This window comes from Anarrhichthys ocellatus, unplaced genomic scaffold, assembly GCF_004355925.1.
Source record: "Anarrhichthys ocellatus isolate YVR2014 unplaced genomic scaffold, GSC_Weel_1.0 scaffold21, whole genome shotgun sequence".
Lineage (NCBI taxonomy): Eukaryota > Metazoa > Chordata > Actinopteri > Perciformes > Anarhichadidae > Anarrhichthys > Anarrhichthys ocellatus.
In genome coordinates, this window is record NW_022280051.1 from 1,210,556 (window position 1) to 1,219,639 (window position 9,084).

Genomic DNA, 9,084 nt, shown 5'->3' on the forward strand with positions numbered 1-9,084 from the left:
CCCCCCCCCCCCCCCCCCCTTCATTGTAACACAATTCATTTTTTTTACTAATTCCTGATCTTCCTGGTTATCCTTATTTTTGATCCTCGCTGATGAGCGGCACGGTCACACACAGGTGACAGTAATAGGATCCGGGCCTCTTTGTTGCATGAGTAATAGCAGTTTTAATGAGGTTTCATATGCTTGACCTGACGGGTGAGAGGAAGGAAGAAAGGGAGATTGTGTTACGGAGACAAGGACAGTACATGCAGGTCATGCGAGTAGTCGTGGAAAGGATGGACGGCTCCATTGTTTTACTAGTGAATAGCAGACGAGTACGATGTCAAACAGAGCAAATATCTTTTATATTTACATTCATCAGACGTGTTCACTGGAGCAGCATTTAGTGGATTATCTTTCTTAACGTAAATATCATCCTCAAGCACTGGGTTTTATATATACATATATATCATCTGGTTCATGTGATGCTATAACCACAGTTGGCTCTGCCTTGTTTGTGTTGAACAAGGGTGGTGTGTGTGTGTGTGTAGTGTGCATGATTGCAGCTTACATGTGACACGTAGTAGTTTGCTCAAATCAATTCCCTGGGGACGTACTGGAATAGTTGACAGGTGGAGATGACGATGGCTCATATTAACACGACAACACAATATATTTCAAGGTTTGAAGTGAGATGTTGTGATTCATTTATAATTGGAAAACGTTTGTCGTTTTATTTAAAAAAAAAGAAAAAGAAACGTAAGGCACTTTCTTGACAACCCAAGGGTGAAGTCTTAAGTTTCTGAGATTGTTCTGTTATTCTTGATAGTTAGTTTGCTCACTGGGAGTTAGATGTATTCAGTCGGTGTCTTCCAATCCACTTGTAACGAGAATATACACGTTTACAGTAGTTTGGGCTTTGCAACAAAGTAAAAGCGCTTTTTAAAGAGGCAGCTTTGCAGATTTTAGGCCATGTTAACAAAAGCTTCTTCTCTCTACTAAAGTCTTCCTTTTTAACTTCCCTTTGAGCTGTTCAATCAGCAACGACTGGTTATGTAACCTGTGCTCTTTGTCTTCCATGTTCTTCTCTTCCGTCTCTCTTTCCGTTCCCATTTCCTCCGTTACATTCTGTTCAGTGTGCATTTCACTCCCATAATCCTTTGCCCTTTCTATTCTCCACAACTTCAAACTTGTATCTCTCCTTCCGTGTTGCTTTGCCGCCTCCCATCCCTCTCTTCCTCTATCTTCCTCTCTGTCCTAGCCGTCCAGCTAATTGCCTCCAAAGTTCACTCTGTCTCTGGGCTAATGCAATTTAAGTAGGGTCGGAGCCCCTTCATCAGCCCGGCGCTGGCATTTCATTAAGTCTGCTTGGGCGTTAGCTCGCAAGCAAGTCGGGTGGCGGGGGGGGGGGGGTTCGCTCCATCAGCTCATCATTAGTAATTAATACACTGATGGGATTAGCTGCTGCGTGAGGCTAGTGGCAAGTGGATGCCCTGGTGTTGCCGGTGTGATGGCCTCCGCTGCTGCCTGTGATGTGGGGAAGTATGTTAGAGAGTAATTAGATGATATTGTGCGCGTGTTGAACGTGCGTATTTACATTCGTGACCAGTTGCTACAGTGTGACATCAGCCTTGTTGATCAATTTGAAGTTGGAGAAATGCATTTTAGCTCTCTTCAACAAAATTGACCGTTTTTTGTTGTTGTCGTAATAAGCCATTGAAACCTGTGAGAGAACATACAGGATACCTGCTTAAGTATTATTTTTTAATGGCTGTGCACTCAAATTACCGCCAATGCTAGCATGGCTTTCCCATGCATGATGGGGGGAGCTCTGCGCAGCGTTAATTGCGTCATTATGGTTCGGGATGGATCTCCATCTGCTCGGCCATTACTCCTGTCCCATTGTGGGCTGACCCACGCGGCGCCTCTGGATTAGACGCACACACACACGGGCTAAATGGCCCTGCTAAATTATGAAGCTATTAGATATGGGAGGCTATTTTCGAACATATGTATTCACATGGAGAGAGGAATGAAGAAGGGGGTGAGAGAGAGAGAGAGAGAGAGAGAGAGAGAAAAGGGAGAGGATGAAATGAGGGAGACGGAGCGATAGAGAGAAAATGGAAATGTGAGAGATGATGAAGCACGCAGAGATTTTGAGAAATGAGAGGCAATGAAAGCAACAGATGATGGAGGAGAGGAAGTTCACTTTCTCTGTCTGGCCACGGTTTCAATGTGCTCGTCCTCAGCTATTGTTAGACGGTGATAAGATTTTTATGAAGCACGAGAAGACGTTGATGGATCTCTCCATGGATCATGTCGACAGATCAGGGAAAAAGGTCGACAAAGTTTTTAACGGCGAGAAGCACCCGGTCGTGTCGGCCGCCTCAAAGTTCGGGTTTTCTTTTGTTTTTCAGGGTTGGCCTGGTAGACGGTGTGTTGCCATAAATTGTGATGCTTTGTGATGATTTTTTTTTTTAAACATGACTGAAGCAACTTTTGGTTTGCCTTACGTGAGCACAACAAAGAGTGAGCATAATCCGATGGTTAATGCAGTAAATGTGTGTATTTTTATTGTTTTACTTCTACTCTACAAAGGCCTTCTGGTTTAAAAAAAAGCTGCTCATGAATAAGTTGATAAGTGAACAGAGCAGGCAGGCTGAGCTCACAGGATATGATTGTGTGGGAGCTTTGAACTCATTAATGAGCTGGAGTACTCCATGTTACATTATCTCAGGTGTAACACCAGGAAGCTTATGAAAGTGATAAACGAGGGACTGACATGAGAGCAGCCTCAGTGAACGGCTTTACACTTTTAAGTCAACTGATGGTTCACATTGATGCTTTGTAGTTTGTTGTGATTGTGAAGCACTGAGGATGCATGGAGAGATTGACCCCATGTGACCTGGCTGAAGGACAATTCTCCCATAAAGACTTTTTGACGTGGTGCCCCGTCTGCCGTTTTAGGTTCTGCTCATGGAGTATCTGGACGTGAAGAACAGCCGCAGTGCCACGGAGCCATCTGCTCAACTCTCCTACGCCAGCACTGGCAGTGAGTTCGCCGCCTTTTTTGCGAAGAAAAAACCACAGCGCGCGAAGCAGTCGCTCTTCAAGTGAGGATCACGGTTTCCTTTTGTTTCCTGTGACGTTGTGTGTTGAACTGTTGTGTCGTGTGTTAAACCTTTTGTGCGTTTTTGCAGGTTTGAATCGTCTTCCCATGCCATCAGCATGAGTGCCTACTTGAGAGAGCAGAGACGAGAACTCTACAGCAAGAGTGGAGAATTACAAGGTGAGGACGGGGGGAAGAGAGATTGGGGGGTACGCAAGACTCCGGAAGAGCTGGATTGGAGAAGTGACGACGGCTGGAAGGATAGTGAGACCAACGAAAAAAGGATGAAAGAGCAGAACGTGTGAAAGAGTATTGACAGAAGAGTGAAAAAAGTAAAATCTGACAGAGAATAATTGGGCAGAGTTTGTTGGATAAAGCAGGAGAGAGAAAAGAGCAGCTGGAACACAGAGCGAAGGATGAAGAAAACGGAGTGAGGCTAGAGGTGTACGGGTCAAGTGAGAAGAGATCTCAGACCTTCAAGCTCACAGAACACGCACAAATACTAGGTAAGTGCCGATAGATAGATGAGTAGAGAGTTTATGAAAAGATGTCTCGCCGTGAATGGTGCAGGGAGGTGAGGGTGGATTCGGTCATGTGTGGCTACAATGGAGGCAGAGGTGTGGATTGATCCAGCCGGAGACGAGGGAGCGGCGCAACAAAAGGGTCCAGATAGGGAAGGGCCTGTTGCTGGTCAAGGAGTTCCACTTCAGGAAAAGAAAGGCGGACAACAGGATGGTGGAGAGGAAAACGGAAGGATAGGAGATTGATGAGAGAGAGCAGAGAGCAGGGTGACTTTGCAGAATCCGCCTACAGGGAGAGGCCTTGTAAAGCTCTCCAGCACAGAGAGCGCTGCCTGGCCAGACCCTGGAGAAGCTCAGCTGTTCTACTGCTCCTACTTCTGCTTGCTCTCTCTCCTATCTTCTCTCTTCCCTCTCTCCTCTCTTTTCTCTCTCTCTCACTCGCTCGCCCTCTTGCTCTCTGTCTCTCTCTGTCTCTCTCTCTCTCTCCCCCCCCTGCCTGCCTGTGACCTTGAGGTTTCAATCAGCAGTGCCTGACCGCTGTTTGTCTGCTACCATTCCTCTTTTCTTCACATTGTTTGGATGAAACAGAAAAGGTGGGCGATGGATAGAGACGACAACAGTTGAGTGCTTTCAATCTGTAGAAAAACGACTCCATAACACACGGAAGAATGATCCTTTGACGATATCTGCATAACTAATTATGACTATTTACATAATGTAGTATTCACTAGGCTTCTCTCGGTATTTATCTTAGAAATAAACAAAAGACAGACTGAAGTTGTGATACAGTAGCTAGTCTGTAAATGTATGCAAAGATGCCTCACTTCCCCTCCCGGCACCACAGAAGAACAGCATTGATTAACTGCGGATAAAGGAAAACCCCAAATGGTCTTCAAATAACAGCTCACTTCTGTCGGCGTCTCGGAGAGAAAAGGGGACGAAAAATATATATTTTTTGACGGGCACATTGAATGCCTCGGAGCGTTTATAAGAAGATGAGATTTCTCTTGGGCTTTCATTTCACCTGTCACAATGCACAGCACCGGCCACAAGCCCGGGCCGGGGCCTGAATGGCTGCAAAGAGATTGAAGGAGTAAGAAATCATTTAGAAAGTGAAATAAGTCGACTGTGATGGAGGGAGAGGAACGATGGACCGGGGGGGGAGGGGAGGTTAAAAGTCATTGTTTTCATCAGGGTCCAGCGAAGAAGCCATTAAGAGATTTCTGAAGGAAGAAATTAGAAAAATATGTATCGAGACGGTGTGGAAAGGGACTTTTTCCTCTCTTCAAATTAAACTTACTGCGGGGAGGGGAGGGGAGCGCAAAAGAGTTAGAAACGAGAGATTGAGTTGATGAGTTCTTCGGGCTGTGGGATTACTCAACACTTAAAGCTTAGTCATGTGTGTCTCTTCGTCTCTCTCTGCTTGGAGTTTCCGAAACGGTCTGCTTCAAGTCAATATAGTTATTAACTCGGATGCTCAGCAACATCGTCTCGGAAATAAGAGTTTGATTGCTTGTTTTAAGTCCCGCCGTACAAAGTATAAAGAGCACAAAGTCAGAAGTACAGATGTTACTGCGGTTTTTGGCAGAAGCCTTTGCTGTATTTGCCCCCTTTTGTGAATAATACTACATACTGATACAAACTATATTTTCATGTTCGAGAGGTTACCATACGTCAAGTGTCTGTTTCCCAGATCTTTAAGTAAGAATCCGAGCAGCAGTGGTTTGTGTAGAACATCTGTTTTTTTTTAAACCTATCCGGAGCCACACATCTGTAATGAGTTTGAAATGAATCTGTAATATCTGTAATGCATGTCTCTTGAATGTTGTAAGGACTCGCCATATATCATTACACACATGCAGACAGCTACACAGGCGCTCGTCACATGCCTCGCATACACACAGGCAGACACACACACACGGGGGGGGGCTTAATTGCTTGCCTTCTCCATCGAAGCACGCCTCGAACGCTTCAATTAATCCGATGCTTCATCTAAAGACTTTATTACACCTCCATATGTAGCCACATCTGGAATATATTCGGGAACGTATGTAGTGAGGCCGCCAGCCAGAGCACGTGTGAAGTGTTGATGTGTGCAGCAGTTCCTCAGCTGTCCGTCTGAATGTGTACGGAGTGTTTGTGTCCTCGGCAAATCACTACTCCAGGATCACAGAGCCCACATCCAGATTCAATCACGTTCCCTATGAATAAATTATGAGAATAACACTTTTTCCGGCAGTAGATGTGTTACCATTGCCCCCCCCCCCATATTCCTCCACATGTCTCCCAAACACGCCCCCCGCTTTTTGATTGCCTCGCTATCGTGTGTGTCTGTGTGTGTGTGTGTGTGTGTGTGTGTGTGTGTGTAGGATGACTCGGGGTAACCCAGTGGTCACTTGGAATTTGAAGTGTGAATACATCCCAATAACCAATGCAGTCTTGCACCGAGTTAGTAATGCATTCACAGCCTTTAAATAATTTTTTAGTTATTCCTCTTTGTGTCGCAGCCACTCATTATGTTTATGCGATGCGGTTTTGCCCCAGATATGTGCGTAAACAAACGTACACACTTCAGACTTCCCCATTTCCCTGCAGGGACGTACATAGACTCCCATTCCCAACTCTCTCCCACCTCTGACCTCGCTCGACTCCTAAGATGTATTCATAATCATCTCGGGTTCCAGTTCTATTTCACACGTTGCCTGTTTTCCTTTTCATATTCAAATGTCCTCGTTCTCGCCGTGTCGGGCGAACAAAAGGAGCCGTCTGGCTGAGTCCCGTACGCAAACAATATAGTTACAAACAGCTCCCTCTGCCCACACCTTTTATACCTAATGCTCAGTCTGAGGTACAGAAAAACAAGCCTGCGCTTTATTAGAGGCTTCTTGTTTATGTATAATAAGCATCATGTTCCCGTGAGAGGAGGAGGAGGAAGAGGGAAAAAGAAGAGCGGCTGCTGGAGGGCGACCAGAAGTGGTGTTCCTTGTCAAGCTGATGTGTACACCTCGATGGGGAGGGGAGGGAGAAGAGGTGCAAATGGAAAAAATGTCGAGTGGGAGACGTGGGTGGAGGCGTTAGGTGGGATATCAGGGGTGGCAGATGTTAGCAGATGTTGATAGCCACACTTCCACAGAAGTGTGTGCGTAAACAAATGATTTTTAGGACAAGTTCAGACTGGACATTTCAGAATGATGATGTGGCTTTTGAAGAGACATCACCCTCACCAACTGACCCCCCCAAATATCATTCAAATAGCCGCTCGATAAAAGTAGCCACTGTGTTCGAGGACTAACCTCGTTCTACGCCGAAGAACCACTTTCAGATGAGTTTATCGTAAAATCGCTAACTTGCCTTTTTAATTATTCCCTTTCCAATCATGAATTCTCTTCATGCGTCGTCAAATTAAAGGTTAATGGTTGCTCACTCATCTTGTCGGGTGATCAAGACTTCCGCTGACCTTGCAATTATGATTTATTATATTCATAACGGAGCCTCAGATAGAGCTCAACTCTGTCGGTGAAGAAATCGATAACTATTAAAGGGTTATGACGCTGGAATGTCGAAGACGCCTTCTTAGCCATATTTGATATCTTGCATTTTGATTTCTTTTCTCCTCTTGTTGCTTTATTGCTCCGTCGAGATGATTGGCGCTCGTCTTTCTTTGCTGGTGTTAAACTCTTTGCCCTTTGCTCTTTGCCGTTTGGAGATTCAAATTTTAATATCGTTGTGTGTGTGTGTGTGAATGCGTAGGTGTCTCAACATGGAAGACTCAAAAACAGATCCGAAGCAAATTAAAGTAAATGTCAAATAAATAATTATTTGTCCAATATTTAGAATAACCTTATTAATTAACCTTGTTTTTCTCTTCCAAAACTCTGTTGAACAGATTGAAGTCAATAGGCGTAACCTCTATAAAGGAGGTAATAACTATTCACTAACTCTTCACAACCTTGTCATAAGTTTTTAGCAATTTCTGAAACTATCCCAGTGTCGGAGTTGAGAGAATTTAGGAAAATGTGTTTATAGAAATAGTGCAGGAACAATTTCTGAAACTTTAAGACACTACTGTTTTTCATGGACTTGTCTTACAGCACAAGGACAACTAAGAAAAGATGGATGAACATGTTAAATGTCGTCTCTATATCCTGAATACCCTCAGGTTCACCGTTCTTTAAGGGTGTCCTTTAATTGGCCCTTATTCCTCGTATAACATTACCCTTGAAGCTGAGTGATGTAGTAAAGCCACATCAATGACTGATGAGGGCTTTCATAGTGGCCAGATGTGTGTGTGTGTATGTGTGGACACTACATGAAGTATGCATGCCAAGTAATGTCATACTTGACATGCTGTAATTGACTAGCGTTGTAACCCGAGTCCATACCTGAGTCCTGTACCCTGCAGGAATGCCATTAGAAAGCGACATGTTTCCCCTCTCCTCGCTCCGGTGCCAGACCTTTTTATGAGTCGCTTTGTTCCAGCAGCGACATAACTGGCTTTGGAGATAAAAATGCAAGGTACCTCTGTTACCTGACAGGCTATTACTGTGAAAAGCCTTTATTTGTGTGTTCAGCATGAAAGCAAAACACACACACACTTCTGCAGATGTCCTAGCTTACAGTATTTATTTTGTGTGCGTTAGCTTGGGCTCATCGTGTTCAATTTGCTCGTACATAGATTTCAGCAAGGTTGATTGGTTCAAACATCCCCCCCCCTCCCTTCTCTTCAAAGTCGCACACGCAGATGTAAATGCAGTGTTGGACTTTCATCTGCGGTGGGAGCAGCGGTTGGATTACAGTAACTCTGGTGCTGAAATTACAAACGGTGTGGAAAATGCACTAAGTTGCCAGCATTTGACTCAATCTCAATTGGGCATGAAATGTTAAAACAAAAGCTTCAAAATACAGCAGTGCACTGTACCAGTAATATGATTATCACACTTGCTGCCATGCGCTTTCAGACCTAATAAAACAAAGCGTCTTCTACAGAATTGATGGCAGTACATTGCACACTGTTTTTCAGTTCATTAAGTAGTTGCGGCTCCTCCACTTCAAGACAAAATGTGAATCACAGATGATTATCCAAAACACAAGCCAGCAACACCTGCTGGATGAGTCCTGCATTAACCAAAGCACATCCACATTAGACACTGCACGCGTGTCTCCTCCAGTTATTCCGTCGGTGCAGTGATGGCCTTGCACCTGAAATAGTTTAGAGAGGAGAAAGCTGATTCTGAACCTCAGATATGGCCGATATCTGCAAGCTATAGGGAAGCATATTGTCGCATAATCAAAATATAAACTTTTTAGGAAGTAACTCGTTATCTCACTACGACCGTCTGAGATAACAACCTAAATATAGCCTAAATTGGAGTTCTGGGAACAGACTTTAAACGCAGTAACAAAGAATAGGAATGACGGGGGGGGGGGGGGGGGACTCAGAGGCGAAAAAAAAAAGGTTGAAGGGTTTTAAAAGGG

General features: G+C 44.5%; 1 protein-coding gene across 1 annotated transcript in view; it reads left to right on the forward strand.

Annotated features, from left to right (window-relative positions):
- exoc4 (exocyst complex component 4) overlaps window positions 1-9,084 on the forward strand; it is a 92,847-nt gene that overhangs the window by 19,593 nt on the left and 64,170 nt on the right. The window contains exons 9-10 of the mRNA XM_031859122.1: window positions 2,947-3,092; window positions 3,180-3,268. Coding sequence (XP_031714982.1) covers window positions 2,947-3,092; window positions 3,180-3,268 — 235 coding nt within the window. The remainder of the gene's footprint in view (window positions 1-2,946; window positions 3,093-3,179; window positions 3,269-9,084) is intronic.